The sequence below is a fragment of the Epinephelus lanceolatus genome, chromosome 19 (genome assembly GCF_041903045.1).
Source record: "Epinephelus lanceolatus isolate andai-2023 chromosome 19, ASM4190304v1, whole genome shotgun sequence".
Classification (NCBI taxonomy): domain Eukaryota; kingdom Metazoa; phylum Chordata; class Actinopteri; order Perciformes; family Serranidae; genus Epinephelus; species Epinephelus lanceolatus.
The window spans coordinates 33,120,202-33,142,455 of NC_135752.1; the positions used below are offsets into that span (position 1 = coordinate 33,120,202).

At 40.5% G+C, this 22,254-nt stretch overlaps 1 protein-coding gene across 1 annotated transcript in view; it reads left to right on the forward strand.

Annotated features, from left to right (window-relative positions):
- Positions 1-22,254, forward strand: part of unc13bb (unc-13 homolog Bb (C. elegans)) — a 93,010-nt gene that overhangs the window by 10,590 nt on the left and 60,166 nt on the right. The window contains exons 2-5 of the mRNA XM_078161900.1: positions 2,781-2,810; positions 10,835-10,934; positions 15,653-15,770; positions 17,653-17,776. Coding sequence (XP_078018026.1) covers positions 2,781-2,810; positions 10,835-10,934; positions 15,653-15,770; positions 17,653-17,776 — 372 coding nt within the window. The remainder of the gene's footprint in view (positions 1-2,780; positions 2,811-10,834; positions 10,935-15,652; positions 15,771-17,652; positions 17,777-22,254) is intronic.

The following is a 22,254-nucleotide window of genomic DNA, read 5'->3' on the forward strand; positions in this document are numbered from 1 at the left end:
GCTGTTGTATTTTGTGATAACAGCTGTCCAGGCTTATGCTCCTTGATTATATTAAAGTTTGTGCTCTGAAATCAAATAAAAATTGCCTGTCAGCTTTGATAAAAGGTGGTTGTCAGTCTCCGGTATATTATTTTCCACTTGCATAATCGAAAAGCTCTTAATCAGTGCAAATACTCCAGCACACAGATTATCATTTAAAGTTTTTCTGTTTGTTTTTTAAGCATACCTGAGCTGTAATGTGTGTTTTTTTTTGTTAATTTTAGGATTATTGATCCAATGTCAGCGAGTTTTCTTGATGAGTTGCATTCGTATAAGAACAGAATGTATATCATGAGAATTAATTAAAGCTCTAGTTGGTAATTTAAATAAGTTTTTGTCATAAAACTGTCACGATATCCACACATTAGTACATGAGACTGACACAATGTGTGAGACAAAAAAATGCTCATCTGCCTCGTTGTAGTGCTCCTAATGGCATATGCAAGAATTTCCAATACAACCAATCAGAGCTGAGGAGTCTCTAACGTAGCTGTCAATCAAGTTAGTTTCTGCTCGTGAATTGTGCTGTCAAACTAAGCAGCGCTGATCAAATATGAATCCAGATTCTGTTACTGCATTGCTTATATCTCACCTCAAATGTTTTTAGAAACATATTTTATTGTACTGTTTAGCTGTAAAATGAGAAAGTGCGTGACCCGGCTGCCATGTTGAAAGCAATCAAGCCAAAACTAGGGCTTGGTGATATGACCTCAAATCAGAGTTCGTGGACTGGACGGCACAGTGTCACGTGACTACACACACACAGTAGTATGTTTTTAAGGGGACAGTACATGAACACACACAGTTGGGAAAGTGTTAACAGAATTTAAAAAAAGATCGAAATTACCGACATGGGCAAGATTACATCAGAGAGCAGGGGTGTCCAAACTTTTTTGAATGGGGGCCAGATAAAACAACGTGAAAACACCTGGGGGCCAACTGATTCTCGCATCAAAGGTGTGTCTTTTTTAAAGTGAGACAAAAACAACCATTTCTATCTTTTAATGAACTATTACTACTTGATGCCTGTCTACAATGTAGTGTGTGATAGTCCTGGCATTGTGAGGTGAAGGGTAAAAATGCCAAGTGATCTTGCTCGATTAACCATTATTGTGTAAAGGTCCACATATGGTATATTTTGAAAGTCAAGCTGAGGGCCGATTAAAATTGGTCTGTGGGCCACAATTGGCCCCCGGGCCAGACTTTGGACATGCCTGAGTTAGAGGTTCTGAACGTCAGTTTTGATTAATGTTCGATTAATTGCACACCCCTAGCCAAAACCAAGCACCGCCCACCTGCTGGAGCAATGTTCCTCAATTTACAGCTAAACAGTACACTGAAATATGTTTCTGAAAAAAATTAGACTAGAAATAGGCAATGCAGTAACAGAATCTTGGTTCATATTTGACCAGCTCTGCTTAGTTTGGCTGCAGTTCACCAGTAGTGTTTGACAAATTTGACAGCTATGTTAGAGACTCCTGAGCTCTGATTGGTTGTTTTCCTTCAGCAGCAGTAGATTCTCGCAAATGCCATGAGAAGCACTACGAAGAGAAGGAGGAACATGATTTTTTTTTTCATGAGTTATGTGTCTTATGTACAACTGTGTGGATGTAATGACAGTTTCAGAAAACATGAGAAAAAGTTATTTTTTATAAAAGTTACCAACTGTAGCTTTAAGATTAGTTTTTCATGAAAAACCTTGCAATTTCTTCAGATTGTTCAAAAGTCAGCCGCATGGCTTTTAACCAAAACCAAGAACCACGACCACATCACACCAGTTTTAGCCTCTATACATTGGCAAATCTTATTGTTTACTTTTAAGGCTCTCCATGGCCTATCTCCAGATTACATTTCAGACATGTTAGTCCCTTATGAACCTCTGCGTAATTTTAGATACTCGGGCAGAGGTCTTCTGCTCATTTCAGAGTCCCAGCTGAAGACTAAAAGGGACAGAGCTTTTGCAGTCAGGACCCCAAGGCTCTGGAACGACCTGCCCGAGGATATAAGGCTGTCTGAGTCATTGGCTTTGTTTAAGTCTACTTAAAACGTACTTCTATCAGAAAGCATATCCTGACTTTATCTGAGCCGTCTATTTATTTTATTGCTCTCTCATTGATTTTATTTCACAAATATTATATTGATATTAGTTTTGGCCTTCCTTGCTTTATCTTTTACTTTGGTGAGATTTTATGACATGTTGTTTGTTTTATTCTCCTTGTTTTTTTTAAATGTGTTTAGTTTGATTGTATAGCACTTTGTGATTTGAAATGTGCTACATGAATAAGGTTTATTATTGTTCATGGAGCACTTGACATGATGATACAATAAGTGGTGGTTATAAAGCCACCTAATCAGACACATGAAGTACTAGGCCAAAACATTGCCCATCAAAACAAATAGCTCATCCGTTTTGATCGCGCGTCATACTGTGTGTTCCTGCTTTTGTGGTCAACAACATCGTGATGCCGTTGCTGTGTTTGTGTGATTCAGGCGTCACGAGTCATCGACTCACGGCTTGTCTGCATATAAATGAATCAGTCAGGCTTCAATAACACGAGATCCTGTCCATTTTCCATTACTCATGCCAAGATATGTTTACATTTCTGACTTGTTTTTCCTCACTGGTTCATCAGTAACCTCAACAACTTCATTGATTCTTTTTCTTTCATTGTCTTTCAGTAGCTGACTTGGATCTGTTTCCAACTTGCCTGATCATTGTTTTTGTTTTGTTTGTGTTACAGTGAAAAAAGCCAAGCTCCAAGGACCTCCAGGTGAGCACATACCTTTTACTTTTAATGAACATTTCTTAGGTCTGGTGACACACTCTCCCATTGTTCAAATAGTTGACAGTGTTAACATGAGCGCTGTCTCAGTCCTCATTGAACTGGGGGAAAAGGGAGCTGTATAGCTGCAGAACATGTTCTAAGTTCTTGGGAGTTCGGAGCATATTCTTCAGGCCCGTGTGGGATTGTTAATATTGTTTCAAGACATGTAGTTTCAATGACATAATATACTTATCCACTGCTGAACTGGATGGAAATTTACCCAGCAACCCTCCAATAACGCAGCCATTTTCAATATCCTCCTGAGACCCTGCGTCCTCATTTGAAGACATCACATTTTAGGTCTGCTTGACCTCGTTCGTGGATACTTGTTTGTCCCATCTAGTGGCCCTGGCAGAGCGCCGAGAAGATGATCACTCTTGACTTTCTAGAGGAAGTAAAAGTTAGACCAAGGTTTCCATTGCGGAACATGTGGAAGGATAATTTTCACAATGCACTAATCCATGTAAAAACAAGATGGTGGCCATCTCTGCCAAGTCAGTCTGCAGCTGATCCCGACACAAACGTGGGCAATGTCTAAAAGCTGATCAGATTTTTTGGTTGAAACTTGTTTATTTATGATTAATAATGTTTGTATTTTGATATGGCAACAAATTTGACCAATTTTAGCAGCAGTAGCAAGATAAGACGCTGTTAATTAGGAAGTACTTGTTTGAGGACATTGGGACTTTATTGTCCTTGTTGTCTTGTTGTTATTCTTTTTGGAAATATGCCACACGCAGGCTAATCAATCAGATTCTGGCAAGTCACCGAACGCTAGAGTTGATTCTGTATTACGTAATCCAGTGTCTTTCCATGCCAGGCCGCGCACAGGTGAGCTTAGATCGGTGGCCGCTAAGTCCAAATCCCCACGCTCCCCACCTAAGCAAATCCCTCTAGTGTCCAGCCTAACGCCTGCCTTTAAGCCCTGTGACATTTCTGTCAAGAGCAAGCGGCAGCATAGACAGAAAGTCACCACGGCTTTGGATCTGCCTGTGACATTTTACTCTTGTTCTGAGTCCCAGCCTGACCCCGTGTTCGCTGAGGATAATTGCTAAAGTTAATTAGCCAGCAGGTCTCTACATTAGTTCAGCTTGTATTTTCCTTAGTCCCGTCACACGTGGAAAAATGTATACATTGTGTCACAGCTCTGTTGCACTGAGATATTAGTTTTAGATTTCACAGCCTGTGCTGGGCTGCTCTGTCTGTCTCGGCCCTCCCCTCCCTCCCTTCTCTAGGCCACTCCACATGTGACACCTGTCCCAGAGTAAACATCAGAGAAATTCAGTTAAGCCCGTCATCTCCCTGGGGCGAAATGTAAACATCAGTCACTTTTTTTTTTTTTTGGCTAGAGGGCAAAGACGGATTTGTTGAGCACACTCCTGTGTGTGATTGAGAGCACCAAAGGTTACGTTCATGCTGTAAATTAGCTCAAGTATGTCTTTGGTTTGCACATGCTTTGGTAGAGTGGAGTGAAATGAGCACTGTGTGTATGAGGCTGCCTTGTTGCAGTGGCTTTTTAGAGGCCAGTTTTCAGAAAAGGTAAATGACTTAAGGCTGGCACTCTTACATCAAAATATACTCGCATTGTCAGTTTATGGTTGTTGTTCTTAGTGCGGAAATGAGCAAAATCTGCAGTCAGATTTGGTCATGGATATCTAATTTCTGGGGCTGCTCCCTGAAAGTGGATGATTTGAATCATCAGTCAGAGACTTCTTTGAAGTTGAGCAGTCTTTTTTTTTTTTTTTTTTTCCGGTTTAGCTGCAGATTGAGTGCTCCTCACTTTCTTGCTGCTCTTCGGTACAGGCATCTGCCCGGGGGAAGAGAGTCTTTGCCCAGCCAGGCTCCATGATAACGATATCTTCTGCCTTCTGTGTAGAGGTGGTGAATTTTGAGCTCACAAATACAGTTGCTGGCTTTTGTTTGATTTCTAGTGTTGGCATCTAATCCCTCATTAGTTCGCTTATACGTCATGCTGAAATTCCTGCTTAACTCTGTTAAAACTCTGGACTCTTTATGTAAAATAAAAGGACTCAAATATTCATATCGAGCAACCTGATCTGATTTGACTTTTCTGACTCCAGATTCTCTACATTGACTAATTCTGAGTTGGATACAGCCATAATCATTTTGGGTTGTAGATGTTTGGGTGTGAATTTTGCTGAATGTAACATTCTCATGACAGAACGGGCCTTTTTTAACCCAGAAAGATGCCGAAATACTCACTCGCACTTTTGTTACCAGCTGTTTACACGACTGCAATTCCCTTTTCACCGAACTACGTAAATAAGAAAACTACAATTAGTCCAGAATGCTGCAGCCAGCGTTTTGATTAAAACAAGGAAAAAGAATCATATTACCCCACTGCTGAATTTTAAAGTTCTTTACTCTCTTTTTATTATATAAAGATTTGATTGTCTTTTTTGTTGTGAGCTGAAGTAAAGAAAACTTAAGGACGGAAATTCAGAAGACAAAAGTTTTATGAATATATTGGGTATGAACTGGAATATGTTTTAATTATGATAATAATACTATGAAGTTGTTTTTGTCTAATTGTACAAAGTATGATTTTAGCACTTTTGCACTTGCACAGTCAGACGTTTTTTTTCTCTTTTACCCACTTCCATGTTTTTGTTCTCCAGTTTTTTGTCATTGTTAGGCCACATTAAGTCTGGAGGCAGGCCTGGTCAGGAACTGGCTCCTGGTTTAAGGAATGAATTACTGAACATGATGTGGTTATTACTCCTCTCTGCTCATGATAACCGGACCTGCTCTGCACAGGGAGACGTGTGATTTATTGGAAGAGCCCTCAAAGTTTACATAAGGCTGGTCTGGGATGTGTGTTTGTGCTGTGCTTTCACCACACCTTCCGATGAAAAGCTTTGACGCCTCACTCTGAAACCTTGTCATAAGAAGTTGTTTCTGAGGAATGCTGTATTTGTAGAACTGAAGGTGCCCTTGGATGGGCTGCTGGCTAGCTGCCGGACTTTCCACTGATTGCCACAGGAAACAGAGGATTGATAAGGGCTGTGTGTGTTCAGTCTCTGCGCGCACATTTTCTGTCTATCAGAATTTAGATTTCATCTCCCAAATAACAAGCCCTTGTTTTACATGGTTGACATTATGTTCAGTCCACTACTCTGAAGATGGAGACACTTCTCATGAGGTGGTCCCAACAGTGGTAGAGAAGTCCTCCAATAGGTTGACGTCTTCTGTTGCATGCAATATTGATAAGTGGTCTGAATTTGAAATGTCAGCCTTCCAACCGCCTGCGTTTCCTTGACTAATTTATTGAAAAACTCATCATCAGTCAATAATGGATGAAGATGCTCGACTGAGGGCCCAGGGGTGAGTGGATGGTTCACAGGAAGTGAGTACATGAACAGGACAAGTAGCCTGCATCATCCCACAATGTGTGCTTTCACTGTGTCACTGTGTATGTGTGTGTGTGTGCGGTGTGTAATGGAGAGAAGAGAGAAGTGTGTGTTGTCATGCATTTGAACATGAAGAAGAATCAGTTCTTCTCATACCAAGGAAGGTCTCACAAACTAGCTTTGACCTCGGATCAGATGAGGTAGAGGCTTAATTTATGTGGTTTTATTGTGTGTGTTTGTGTATGTGCATAGGGTCGGGCCTAATTGTATTGCAGAGTTTTGCACAGCGGCGACCGAATCTTTGCTCTCAAACCACAAAAAAATGTGATGGCACAACAGTCTCCTTCAGTACATTATTCTGTGCTTTCTTTTGATTTTCACATTGGCTAGTCATCCTGTTTAATTTGTCTTCTGATTAAATCGGAACCGTTGAAACAAGTTGTAGGAAGCCTCTGCAAGTAATTGGTTGCTGACTCTGCTGCAATAAAATGGTTAATCAGCAGTGCCGTGCACTGTAGAGCCGATGCGCTGCTGGTTCTCCCGGCCTGAATAGAATATAATGTCTATAGCCTTACTGTTGTGTACAGCCTTATAGACTGAGCTGAGTAGTGATGCGCGGGTCGACCCATAACCCGCGGGACCCGCAAATGGACCTGCGGGTCGGGCAGCAGTGATCGTCTGTTAAATCGGTCTGTAAATGATATTTTGACATTATTGGCTATTACTGTCACAGCATCCGAAGTTACTGATGCGTTGAGCAGGTGACAGTCCGTGGTCGTTTTCAAAACACACTTGTGTCACGCACTCCAAAAGAAACTTGTTGAAACTTTAAACAATAATTTATTGTACAAAACGGGGGAAACAAACGTTGACAAAAACGGTTCCATAATTCATATTAAATTCAAAAGATAACAACAAAACAGCTACAAGTTAGAGGGAATAGTGATAAAGTGGTAAAACTTGGCATTGATCCACAGCCTCAGACGGATGCGCTCAAGCTGCCGTGCGCACAAGCTCAGTTGGTAGGCGATACTATAGTTTCACATTTTTAACAATGCAATTTTTGATTTTTATTGATAACCTACATTTACCAACAAGAAAAAGACTACATTTAGCACCAAAAAAAAAGTTAAAAAAAAAAAAAAAAAAAGTAAATAAAAAACCAATATCAAATATCAAATTTTCATAACGAATACCTACCCATAGAAACGAATATTCGAATATCCGAATATTTGGGTACAGCCCCAAAAATGTTTGTGCTTCTGTTATGTGTTGAGGTGATTTTTATAATATTGGTAAATATAAAGATAAATTAATAACTGAAAGTTTATAAAAGTGTTTTTCCGGGCAGTTACCGCTGCTTTCTCCTCAACAGTGCAGATTGTATTAGCCATATTGTGGACAGCACCTACTGTAAAGGTCTCACAGCCACTAAGTGGCTCTTATCTAATCCATACATCCTCTTCCCTTATCTCATCTCATCTATCCATGGGAGCCGGCCCAAATGTGGCACAAGGCATGGACTATCTAATTAGGGAAAGGCTTGAGCATCCCCCAGGCTCCTTTTGTCATAATGCCTGTGTTTTGTCCGACTGTCCTCTTGAGACACTAATTAGGTCTTTCTCCTTTCACTCATGGTGCTTGTGGGATGGACAGTGTGACCTTACATGGATCAGTGGGGGTGCTTTCAGTCCAGCTTTTTGTCTTTTCGCCTAATTTAATCTTTACGTTGTAAGAATCCACCTGTGTCAACTGTTTATTGTTTCATGTGTGTCAAGAGTTGCATTTGCTTATCTGGCTGCTGCCGTAAAGGCCATGTGCAGAGTAAATGTTTCAGTATGTTACTGGGGTAACCAGGAAAATCTTTGTTTAGTGCGGTCAGGTGATCAGTCTACAAAGGAACAGCTGATGCTTTGCTTTTATTTCCCAGACCAAACGAGGAGAGTGTGTGTGTGTGTGTGTGTGTGTGTGTGTGTGTGTGTGTGTGTGTGTGTGTCTTTGTGTGTAGCCTACTTTACTGTGTGTGTGTGTGTGTGTGTGTGTGTGTGTGTGCTGGGTCCAGCTCTCAGGGTTTGCCCTTTTGGTGTCACAGTAATTGCAGCTTTAAACATACATATTACACATTTACATATTTTGGGTATTCTATGCTGAAATTTCAAGTTAAGTGCATCTAACCCATGTTTTTATAGATTGTGTTATATTTTGGTTTTCATTTGTTTTATTAATTTTGTTAGGTATATTTTATTATATCGTGTATTTGAAGGACTTTGTTACTAAATTTTTAGAGCTGAAATGATTATTTGATAGACTTTTTTTAGTCTATCACCAGAGAATTCGTCAGCCATTGTGATCGCAGAGCAATTAAACAAAGAAAAAAAAATCGTGTTACGATTTTATTCTCTTTTTTAAAATTAGTATTATTTGCACTTTGAGCACCCTTCTTTTTGCGCACAGATGTCTTAAATGAATCGACTATTTTTTGCATTTATCTCAGCCTGTGGACCTTTTTGTGGCTCTTCAGCCCACTTGCATTGGTGTGCAGGTATATTCTCTGCTCTCCTTTCTTGTTGGTCTATAAAATCACCGAGAGAATAAAAAAAAGTCCAAAAAGATGTCTTTCAAGACAAAGAGTTGCAGCAAATCCTTATAACTGCACAACTGCCGTCCTTTCTTGTCTGTTGTGCCGATGCACACTGCATAGATGTAAGTGTGCAGAAATCTTTTTCTTCCAAATGTATTGATAGTTAAAATAATCATTCATTGCAGTCCTAGTGAATTTTACTCACTGTGATATCTTGGAATTCCAAATCTGTGCAGCAATATAATTGAACACTGTAAAAAACAAATATATTTTAAAATATTATGAGCTGTATTTAGGGCTGGCCAGTATGGTGATATACTTTGTTAACAGTATATGAGCTACATTAGATCGTTTATATATCAATTACTCACCCTGTGTTCCATTGAATTTGTAAAGCAAACTCCGTTATCTTGCCCTCACGGTGACTGAAGAATCCAAAAAACAACAGCAAAACCATATCCAAACATCTGTTTACAAACTCTTACACAACTCATGCATTATAATGCAAGTCTTATTTATCCAGGTTTATGCTCAGTACTAATCAAACACATACATTTTTGCTAAAACCTTAATATTTAAAGCACTTCTGCACAAACAGTCTGCACTGTTTATGCAGAAGTCTTATCAGTGGAGGTGCAATTGACTTAACTGATACAGGGCCAAGGTAGCTGTACCTTTTAATATCTCTGGATGTATTAGGCCATTGTGAGCAATGTTGCAAACCAGTCAGCAGTACTGCAGTGTAATGAAGTATCTTGATATGCCAGGTATTTAATTCAGTGGATCAGCTAAACACAGATGACCCCATGTGTTTATTTCATCTACAATTAAAATTCTTTAGAGTTTACTAAATCATGACATCATAGTATGAAGTTATATATAATGTAATCCATATTACCCATCCCAGCCAGTACTACAACCCAAAGTCAAGATCAGCATTTCAATCCAAGCCGATCCTCCAGCTGCTCTCGTGCCCAGGTAGGGGGTCGGTTTATGTCGCTAGAATGGGGGAGTCACAGGGAGGACCACCGGTGGAGCAGGGCTGATAACTACCCGAGCGAAACTAAGCACATCAGCAGGCACGTGTTGATGCTTCCTCGCCCTGCTGTGGCAAATGAAAAGTGGTGGCTGTGTCACGGGCCATCTAATCCCCTCTCCACCTCCCTCGGCCCTCACCCCGCCCTGCGCTGACAGCTGGTGCAGACGGTTGTTGTGGCTCTGCTGACTGGCACGACTGGCCAAGAGGAGGCTGACGGACATCACTCGGTGTGAAAGTTGTCTGCACGGACTGACGGATTGGCACTTGACTGTGTCTTAACTGCCAGTTTCCAAAGCCAACAGGGTTACAGCAGCAATCAGATATAAGCAGCTGTCATGTTTAGGCTCAGTATGTAAAGGCTGCCTTCACCTTTGACCTGACTGAATTTCAGTTTCAGTCTTGATGGTATCAGGGCTGACAGGGACCTTTTCTGCAGCAGTAACAGGTCAGGAGTGACTTCCACTCCATTACATTATCAGCAGACCTCCCCCCTCTGTTACATACTGATCATTTAGAGGGCGGTTATTTCACAGGAAGCTGTAATTCACAGACGCAGGAGACATATACCAGGCAGTTGGATCCTGTACTTGTATCTGTTGCATGGGGTTGGCTCTCTGTGGAGATTAACAGGGTCAGTTTGTTGGCCTGGCCTGGTGTGGCTTGGCATAGTAGGGGGGAGGTGACTTATCTGCTTTCACTCTCACTCGAGCTTGTGATGTCTTTTTCAACCACACAAAGCCAAAGTCGAATTGGCCTGGTTAGCCCTACTTGAGAGTATGTATTTTGGCTCAGGTCTCCTAAAAGATATGTGATCACTGTACCAATATTCTATATGTTCTCTGCTGCACATTTACTCTTTTTTTCTTACAGTCTTACATAATTCTCTCCCAAATATAGCCCCTCTATATGCTCTCAATGTATTGCTACCTCCTCACTATAATTTAAACTGCAGTGTTATCTCCCTTTTCCTTTGTTGCAGACAAGTTCAACACCTACGTGACGCTGAAGGTGCAGAATGTCAAGAGCACAACGATCACAGTGCGGGGGGACCAGCCCTGCTGGGAACAGGATTTCATGTTGTAAGTTGTTAAACACAGACACAGTGGAGTCATGCTGCAGGATTTATAATTCAATTTTAATCACCTAGATAACCAGCTATAATAAATGTGAAGTGTATTGTAGACTAAGCAAATGCTACATGGACCACACAGGGTACGCCACTATTATACACTACAGCATACTAGACTGTAAAATAAAACAATTAGCTTGGTATCTTAATGCTTTATGTCCTGTATTGTCATGAAAATCACTCCCAGTGGATGTCTTTCTGCTCTGAGAGCACAAGGTATTTGGTGAAATATCACCGCTTTGATGTCATGTGCCTCAGATGACCTGCTTGTTTGTTCATCTTCATACATGGTGCGTCCCACTGGGCACACAGTATATCCACTTCGTCCCTTCAGTTATGTCCAGCGTTGGGCTTTACTTGCAACGCACTGCGAGTAGTGTAACAAATTACTATTGCAGTTACCTCAAAAACAAATAACTCGTCCTACTTTTGTTGTCACCCTCCAGTGATTTGAAATCCAGAAATCAGTCAGATCCCCAGATTCATTTTTGTAATTGTAGCACATGCACAAGGTCATACAGTAGCAAGTTAGCTTGGAAGCTGGAAACCCTAAAGGTGCTGACACACCAAACCGACATCAAAGAACTAGCAGCAACGAAAGCCAACTGTTGTATTGTCTCAGTCGCCTCACGTCGCCCTGTGTCAGTTGCATTTGAACACACTACAAAGACTACATCCGACGGCCAAGTAGCACGTGTGTTCTGCACCTGCATGAGAGGAAATAATGCAAAAAGGGAAACCGGAAGTCAGAGGAATGCATGAGATAAACAAAGTAGTAGTGAGAGAGTGGTACATCCTGTCAGCCGAGGGGTTTCTATCTGTGCAGCCGAGCACCACAGCACCTCCACGGACTATTACATCCAGATGGTCCCAGTGTTTCCTCCACAGGCTCCACTTTACTCAGCTGCCTGACAAACCCACTGCTTCTTCCCACTTTAACCTGAATAACAAACCATGGCTCGGTGCTCCGGTTGGATCCAAACAGAGAGCCGGGGCTAGCTGGGAGGCTAGCGGAGGCTAACTGGCTGTGCTTCCCTCCGGTCATGCTGTGGCTAACGCTCCACTAGCCGCTCCCAGCTAACTCCGGTTTGTTATTCAGGTTAAAGTGTGAAGAAGCAGCGGGTCTGTCAGGCAGCTGAGTGAAGTGGAGCCTGAGGAGGAAGCACCGGTTAGCCCCGGTTTCACTACAGGCAGATTCACTCGCTACAGGGGCGAGGGAATAAAACCTGAACAGCCAATCAGAGTGATCTGTCTCACTGACAAGCTCCACCGCCGATTCAACATGCTCAATCGGCTGAAAAGCCGCCAAGGTGCCGACGGTGCGGGACACACCGCAAAAACTAGGGCGGCCCGACTTCGACCGACGGCCAACCGTCGGCTTGGTGTGTCAGGGCCTTTACATTCAGCAGCTGGAAACATTCCTATTACTTTTGATTTTGTTGGGAGAAAAGATGACAAGGACATCATTGTTCCAGTTAGGGGTAGGAATTATGGAATTGCATACAATCTAATCCTCACTTGGAGAAAGAAAAGTGTCACAGAGCCTCGTTCCTGTGGGCTCTGGCAACACTATACACCTGCGCTTGCCTGAGAAGGACTTAATGAAGAACCTGCTATTTTTATCATGGACAGCTGTGGACTACAAGAAGTAGTAGTGAAGCTTGCGACTGAGTATGTGGTGGATGAAATGTTGCCTACCTCCACGACTGACTCTCCGTGTTTCAGACAGATCCTCGAGAAAATACTGGTCACAGGCAACAGGAGAGTTGTAATGTATTATTGTAGCAGGGAGTGATATGTGAAGTTATTATAATACTCTTTGTTTTTTGAGTAATGAGCCCAACACTAGTTAAGTCAAAACTCTTCAATGAAATAACCAAACAAATCTAAAGAAAAAAAGGTACTGCATTTTTTTTAATGTGTGTATTTTGTATTTCCGACCAAGTACGTAGAGCTCCAGGAAAAGGTATTTGTTTTTCAAGCTGTGCAAGTATCCTGTTAAACAGCTGCTGTTCATTTCCTCCTTGTAATTCATTGGTTTAATTTCCTCATTTCACTTTCCCTGTGAAAGGTATCTATGGTGATGAGAGAGCCAGCATGTTGTAACATGTGTGTCATTGTTTGTCTTTTGTGAACTCCCTCATTGCAACACTGTTTGTTTTTCCAGACCTTCATCCTTCCACTGTCCATTAATGATGTGTCGGCTAGGTGTAATTCAGCATAAAACATCATCATTCATCGGCGTTTCCAGCGAATGCTTGGCACCACCTGTTACAGCATAATACATTTATGAAACAGCAAGAGATGATGACTCACCTGAGTGAAGCCTGTTAGAAAGAATTCCTAACTATGACCTGTTGAATAGTTGTTGTGTCCATGTCCTTTTAAATAGAGACACATATTCTCCTTTTTTTTAAAAATTCAAGTTGTTATGCGGCACCTCGTTTAAAGACATACTATGCAGAATTTCAGACTCAAACAGAAGTAATCCCTCTCTATCATCACTTATGACCCACTTTAAATGTGTGGTGGTGTATATTTCCTACATTTTCTTACTTTCCTCTTATTATCCATGTTTGGGATGTTTATGGGCTTGTAAAAAAATGCAGCTATAGTGAGGCAGAGCGCCAAATGAGAATAAATCGGAGGTTTAGTTATAAACTATAACATTCTGACAGCATGAGACACTTATTAGTAGGGCTGCCCCCGAAGAATTTTCCCTGTCGACTAATAGTCATCATTTAGGGCCATTAGTCGACTAGTCCCCCTCATGTTTACGATATTAATGTAACTATTAAATGATATATTTTGATGGTGTGAGAAAGAATAGTATCAGTAACATTGTTAACACTGTGCTACATTACAGAGAAATACAAAACTGTACTAATGAACCTTCATTAATATAGGCCTATATTTTATCTACAAGTGCACGTCACACACTGAGCGAGCCGCCTGTTAATGACGCTGTGGGCTAATGGGCATGTAGTTACTTCCATGTTTCAGATGATACGTCATGTTTGTAGTCGACCAATGAAGATGAGTTTACATATCACCTTGGGTTCGTCCTTCACCTTCTCAAACATTGGATTTCCTGCCCGACATGTTATTAACTAGCCTGTGGAATAACCGCAGGTGCCAGGTGAATTAGGGGCCGTACACATGCCATGTCTTTAAACGTTTGGAAAACGCGAAATCGGACACTGAGTGCTACTCTTGTGCATTTACTGTTCCAGCTTTAAAGAGTGTCTGAGGCTGCTAAGCAACCTTAACAAGCATCATATAGCTGCTTTACCTTGAATACTGAGTGCAGAGCTGATCTTCTTCCAGGTGCTATTTATAAGTGTGTAGGCCTATTGTCTGTGGGACAGATGTAAAGCTCTGGGTAGCCCTGCACTAACATGATCAACTTTTCCGTATTTACCAGACTGAATATTTACAGAAGAAGGGAAAGATATCTGTCAGCTGTGGTTGGTCTGTAACCTGACTCCTGTCTGACTGCTGAGCGTGGCCACTTCCTTTGTCTGTCCTTTCAAATTAAAGACCCACATGGTCCAGTCATATAGGGTTTGATTTATTTTGATGACCTTTCTGGTCAACTAACGTTTGGTCAACTGTTAGGGGGCAGCCCTACTTATTAACAGCTTAGCTTAGCTTAACACAAAGACTGAAAATAGGTGGAAACAGCTAACCTAGCTTTGTCCATAGCTCAAACATCCAACTACCATCAGGGATGTTGTGGATAGGAAATTAATCTGTGTGCTGTCAATTTTGGCCAGTTTCAAAGTACATATATTTGTACAACCCACCACTGTGATCTTTAAAGGCTTTTAAAGAACAAAAATGTAATGAAAATTTTGCTTTTATAAAATTTTTTCACAATTTCAAATTGATCAAAAGTGGATTTACAGTCTTATTTGATGTGTTTTTATAAAGAAGACGTGGATGATACACAGACACAAATAAAAATCTACCTGACTGGATAACAGAATCTAAATGAAACCCTAAACTGAAGTCCCTCAGTTAAAATTAGCAACAGTTTGATTTTAATTCGATGCTCGATTTGTTTATTCTGTGGCATTATGAATGAGCACATGATTCAGAAGGCCTGTATTTCTGCACCTGGACACCCTGGACACTCGGCTCCCTCCCCTGCACTTCTCTCAATTAGCTGCTCTCTTTGATTATCTTTCCTGTCATCTTCCTTTTGTTTGGCCTGTCGATAGTTGTAAACTGCCACAGATGAGAATATGCAAATGCCCTTGTCACACGGCTCCTTTCAAAATTGATATGCCATTTTGTTGCTGTCATCAAGCTGTTTCTGAGCCCTTTGAATAGCACGTTGAATAACAAAACATGGCTTGAATGGATTATGACAGCTAATACACAACAAAAAGAGGAAGTGGCCTTTGTTTTCAACCAGTGGTCGGGCCTGTCAGTAATTACGGAGACATTTCTGGTCCATTGAGAGAGAATTGAATGGCATATTGGAAAGTTTTCTCGCTTTTTTTGTTCTGATAACAAAGCATCAGAGTACACGATTAGTTTTCCGCTTTTTTATCTGCTGACATTTCCCACGCTGTTCACGCTGATGGGGTTGTTATGGAAGCTTGACATTACTTGATACCTGAATGCCGCCTTTCTTTTTTTTTTTTTTTTTTTTTTTCTCAGTGAGATCAACCGGCTGGACCTGGGCCTCATTGTTGAGGTGTGGAACAAAGGCCTCATCTGGGACACCATGGTGGGGACAGCCTGGATTCCTCTGAAGAGTATCCAACAATCAGAGGAGGTCAGATTGTGCACCCACACACGAATCATATAGTCCAGAAAAAAAGCAGGAAGGATTTTATTCTAAAATATTATGTATTTGTTTTGGGGGAAAAAATGTGATCCATGAAACAGAGGTGCTTCTTTGCATTTTCTTACCAACATTATTTGGTTTTCATTGGACAAAAAGTTACTCTCAGTAATGATAATAATGACATAGACTAGGTAAATGAATAGATACAAAGAAGGTCCAATTGCATACCAATGTAAATACCAATATACATATGTAATAGTGGTGAAAGATACATGGATCTGGGTAGAAACATGGATTCAGTGATCAGTGAATCAATATAGGGTCTCCCAGGGGTGACGTTTTTCTGTAGGCCGACAAGGAAGTTAGCATCACACTGGTTCCCTCAACAAAAATCCAGTGGGATTTTTCCATTGGATTTTGGATTATTGACGTTTATCGTACTTAAACTTTTTGTTCAGTAAGATAATCTTCACAAATGAACACCACTTTCATGATTATTGAAGCCCAATTGCATTGTCCAGAAGTAAAAAGTTAACGTTGGGCTCGAAACAAACTACAGCAGTTGTTCCCAACTGGTGGGTCGCAGTCCAAAAGTGGGTTGGTGGTCCTTTCTGAATGCACTGCAAGTGACTTGCAAATGTGACAACTTTGAAAAAAAACACACTTAATTTTTAAGTACAGTGAATTTCTGGCACAGAGCTTTTATTATGAAGTGATGTTTTCTGCTGTAGAGAGAGGAGTAATGGACAGCTTCTTGATTGCATGGCCAAATGCAAGTATGACGCTATTGAACTTTTCTTTTTAGATGACCTATTTATTGAATTTATTCATGAGATTTTTATTATTGGATCCTTTACTGAATGCCATATGTTTTTTAACGTTTCCTTATTAACTATTTAAACAAGAAAAAGCCAGCAACACTTGGTGTCCTTCGTTACAAACTTTTAATACCTCACTGGTACAGGCGATTAAACACACAGACCGATTTTGACAGGTGTCTTCCTCAGTGTGTAAAAAAAAAAAAAAAGAAAATTGATTGTTTGTCTATGTATGTGGGAAAGCTGCAAATGAATTGCCGATTTGGGATAAATGAATTTGTCTGAAACTGTAACTGAATGTATTTAATCATGTGGACCTTGACCTAATGACCAAGGGGAAATCTGGACTCTGTGGCTGGACTAGTTGGGAACATGACCTAACGTCACCACCATAACCAGAATGTAAAGCAGTGTTTGGCATGGCGTGGCATTGCATGATGACATTCTGAAGTCTCATGTAGCCACTTGTTAGCCTTTAAAACACATAGAAGCTTCATAGGAGTTCACAAGTCGGGTATCAATGGACCTATTTTATGTTGCAGATGAAAACATAAAAGTCTCTTAAGCTCATGTTAACCACAGACCTTATTTCATCTAACCAAATCTCATTCAAAAAACCCATTGACTTTGAGACAAGGGTACCCCGTCTGCTGAAATGCAAACTCATTTCTAGGTTTAGGACTCATTCCTGCGGCACTCTATGATTGATGCGAAGCGAAAACATAACCACATATCTTCATCCCTAAGATACGCCTACATTTTGAACTTCCTATGGCACGTCTGTGTCACCATTTTCATCAAAGCACACCTCCTTCGTAAACGTTCAAACAGTGCTAGTGGCCTAGCGCTCGGCAGATAATGGCAAGCAGCTATGAGAAAGACAATGAGGACATTAAGTGATAGCGTCTAATTTCAATGGCAGGCCCCTGAATTTAATCAAAATCATATCATGGCGGACTTTTTGATATCAGCAAATACTGTATTGTAGTCTTAACCATCAATATCGTATTGTGATGAAATTTGTGATTTACACCACTGATATGAAATTGCAGGAGGGCTCAGGTGAGTGGATCTTTCTGGATGCAGAGGTCCTGATGAAGGCTGATGAGATATATGGCACCAAGAACCCAACACCTCATCGAGTCCTGCTGGACACTCGCTTCGAGCTGCCTTTTGGTGAGTTACCACAGTTGCTAATCCCTTGTTTTTAAAAGTACTTTGTATTTCTCATTGTGGTTGTCTAACACATCAGAATAAGGCAAATCTCCAATGAATAAACCACAGGTGCTTATGTAAGACTTTTCCCTTTTCCGTCTTTTCAAGTACCTGCTCTGCATTGGTGCATGAAGTCGAGAGTACATTTGTAATTCTAGTAACCGCAGGGCAAATCAAACCTTGATCCACTGAGTTACACAAAGGCTACACGTGTTTCCTGCTGAAATGTCAGCAGTCTGTTTCTGAGGCTACACAGGGAGAAATATCCAGCCTGGGGCTCTGTCGTACAAACTGATGACGTCTTGTAAGCTGGTGTCCTGTAGTCTTATGTAAGCATACTCTGCATTGATCCGTTACCTCGGCTCAAACAGAAAACATATGAACGACATTCATGAGTAGAGTACGAGGTCACATTTTTCTGAATGAAATGAAATCATAACAAAATAGGTTTATCTCATTGCATAATGTGAAGAAGGGCACTTTAGTTGAGCAACTAATGACTTGAAACAGAGCGCTCCTAGATATTCACTGGGGTGATCAAGCCTTTTCCATCGCTGCTCCCAGGCTTTGGAATAAGCTCCCTGTTGAAATGCGCCTCATTTCTGACCTGGGCCTTTTCAAATCTAGACTGAAGACATATTTATTTAATACCCAGTAGTGTGGTGACTCTTTTACTTTTACTCTGTTTTACTTTATTTTATTGTATCTTATTGCTCCTATTGCTTTTATTATTTTCATTGCTTTTATTGTTTTTATTGTTGTTATTGCCTCTATTTATTTTTAATTGTTTTTTGCACCTATTGTAAAGCACTTTGGTTCACCGAAAGGGTTGTTGTAAAGGGCTGTATAAATAAAGAACATAACATAACATATTCGTCTTTGTCTATCTGGTTCCACTGGGGACTCTGAGTTTCTCGCCTGCTTTAATTGAGGGCAGTGACTCATCAATGAAAGAGCCTCCTTTATTAACTTAAGTCCAGTTAATATAATTTGGTCTTTGCCAGATTGTTCCCTTGTGGCCAACAGGATTAAGAAACCATTAAGAATGCTCTTTTTTCAATATGAAGCTAAGAAGACAATGGGAGAGTTTAGATCCATACTCCCATAGCATGCCATTTTAACATTTAATCAAACAACACTCCACTTTGTAATTTCATTTTAGATATCCATGATAATTAAAGATATCCACAATAACATTCTTACATGTAGAAATTATATTTTAAGATATCTACGATCTACTTTGATTGTAAGATTAGATAAGATTAGCTTTTATTGTTTCCCTCAGGAGAAATCTGTCTTTGACATCCAAGGAAATGCATGTTACACAGCCACTCACATGTACAATCAAACTACATTTAACATACACCATCACTCCCATCCCATCCATACACCCCAAGAGTATTGCTCAGTGTCACTAGAGCCACAGCTTGCACAAATGTCCTACCTGCAGTAATTGCACAAGAGTCCTGTACAAAATTATTGCACAAGTGCCCCACACAAAGTAATTGCTCAGATGTCTGACACCCGAATTTTAGATTGTATAGTCAAAACTAAATTTAAGATGTCTTGAAATCCTTATGAAGTATAAGAGGCAATTTTATCATTTAACCCTTTGAAACCTGGAGCAACATCCCTTTTCTTGTGCTGCTTTCTTTGTGACACCTATTACAAATATTTTAACCATTGAACGCTGAGCAAATTGGTGAAATTTCTTTCAGAAACATGGGGAAAAAGTAACTTGGTAAGAAATGTCCAACAAATTGCAAAAAAAAAAAAAGGTTTAGAAAATTATGTAAAAAAAAAAATAGGGAAAAATGTTAAAATATTTATTATAATAATAATAATAATAATAATAATTTGTTTTTAACTTTCTTTCCTCTTTTTTTGGCCAATTTTTTTTGTTTTTAATTGTTTTGTTCACCAATCTTTCGCCAGTTTTTTGGGTCACTTCGTCTTTTGTTGCTCATTGCCTTCTACCCATGTTTTTAAAAGAAATCAAGTCAGTTTCCTCAGGTTTCAAAGGGTTAAAGCAGCTGTGCGGAACTTTACGGTTTCGTTGATTATAGTGCCCCCTTTGGTCGAAGCGGTATGACACCCACAGCCTGGTATCGTAAAATTCCGATTGTAGCCAGCATTCGGCTTCATTCGTAAAATCTTGACTGCAACCGGCAATTACCGCATGCATTTGTTTTGGAGAGCGAGAGGAAAATTATAAATGTTCTGGTGTAGCTCTGAATTTCTTATAAACTGAGGACAACTGCCTGCTGTATATTTGTGTTCATGGTCACAGTCACGGATAATTTTGTGGCATTTGTTGTAATGTTACTAGACAAAAGCGGTTCACATCAGCTAACATTACATTTAGCTTGCTTATAATTTCCATGTCGTCATATATTGAAGTAAAACAACGTCTAACAAGTTGCGCTATATTCTCTAAATAAAAACAAAAATTACATACCTGTCGATTAGGAAAAGGGCCAACTCAGGATCAGTTTTAAAACCTTTCAAATCTTTCTCTCCACTTGGTGAATGCCCGACCGAGGTTTACACGCGTTTGGGCTCGAGCCCTATCACTGTCCCGTTTAGTCTTCTTCTGTTCTTCTGTTCTTTTTCTTTTAGATGGTGCTCCTTCTTTATCCACCATGACATTGAAAGTACAACCAAGTCCTTATAGATACATCTGGTAAAACTGTTATGTGTTCAGCAATGCCCGTTGTGTACCGCTTACTCGAAGAACACTCTCTGTAAACATGGCTCTTCTTCTCTCAATTTATTGGCGGATAGCAAACAACTTCCAGGTGCATACCACCACCCACTGTACAAGAGTGTGCAATGTGTCCGAAATCATTCACTACTCCCTACTACATGTCATTTAGCCTGGTGCTTAAATCCTACTCGTAAACATGGCTTCTTCTTCTTCTGTGGTTTAATGGCTGCGGGCCGCTGCGGGCGTGCAGACTTACTTCCGCCTCTGGGTGCCGTATTCTGGTTTGCTGACTTCCGCTGTGTCCGACCCGACCGAGGCTATGCTAAATAGCCATATAGAGAAAGGCTTTTTTGTCGCTGTTGGGTTCCGCACAGCTGCTTTAATAACTAGACTATATGTATTGCACATGTCCATAATTAAAATCTCCCTTGTCATTCTGAACATTTCAGATATTCAGAATGACGTTCCTCTTAAGAAAAATTTAATCACTTTTGACATTTGTGTGTATAGGGCTTTCAATTTTAGATATCCACAATTGCATTTTTGATATCCAGTTTGATCTACAATTAGATAATGCAATTAGAGAGAGCCACAAATGTAGCGTGGATATCTGTTAAAATTAGATTATGGATATCTAGAATGGCTATTCATATTGGATATCTGAAATTAAAATTATGACTAGTAAAGACTGGATTGTAGATATCTTAAATGGGATGTTTTTCCTAGTAAGAATTTAATTGCAGAAATCCAGAATGTTTGTTCTGGATATCTTAGGCCCAGTTCAGACCAAAGATTCGAGACGAGACGAGTTGAAACAGGCAACTACTTGCAATGCACTGTTCTGCAACTTTGTGAAAACCTGTTCTGATTTCCAGCTTCTGTTTCCTTATTTTGTGGCTGAATATAATCTGTAGCTTCTTAAAATATGAATGAGGATAGTGATGGTGAGATACTGGCTACAGTTGCATTTGTAGTACTGATGGAATGGCGAACAAACCAAGCATCAGATGGACTGTATTCATAATAACTATGCCACAATGATATGAATAACCAGCGTCAGTTAATCAGTCAACGTGTATGAGGGGGCATACAGGGAGCAGCAGCAGCAACCCGCCCGGGCTTGGTGGGGATGGAGCACCTGCCGCAGCACGCAAACATGCCATCTGCAGCCATTTTGACTCATCTAGTGGATTCTACAGTCACTACAAGCTGTTGAACCAGATGACCAGCCTTACGTTCTAAAACCAGCCGCCAGTGATTTGATCAGCTGAGCTGCAGGTGACTCCATCAGCCGGCTTGAGTCGAGCTCAGACGACCAGTTCACACCGCTGCAACTTTTCTCTGAAACGTTCTAAAATGGTTTCATCTTGTCGCGAATTATTGGTCTGAACTGAATTACAGGTATCAGCAATATGTGTCCAGTCTAGCCACTAAATGTTAAAACAGCTTACATATAAGCCACTAATTAATTAATTTTTATTTTTCCCAGGGGTTAATTCAGTGATCCTAAAGATTGGAGGGTTAAATGTCTCCTGTGCTCCCCCTCTTACTCTCTCCGTTTGTAACCACAGTTCTGCCCACAGTATCTGTTACTGACACATCATATCGGACTCAAACCTTGTGATCAAAAGGCATCAAAGTTAAAGCAGGGTGCCTGTTCACTGAGTGGGAGAGGGCCTCTTTCTCTGTTTCAAGAGGAGACCTTTCAAGGTTGCAGGAGGCCATCATGACC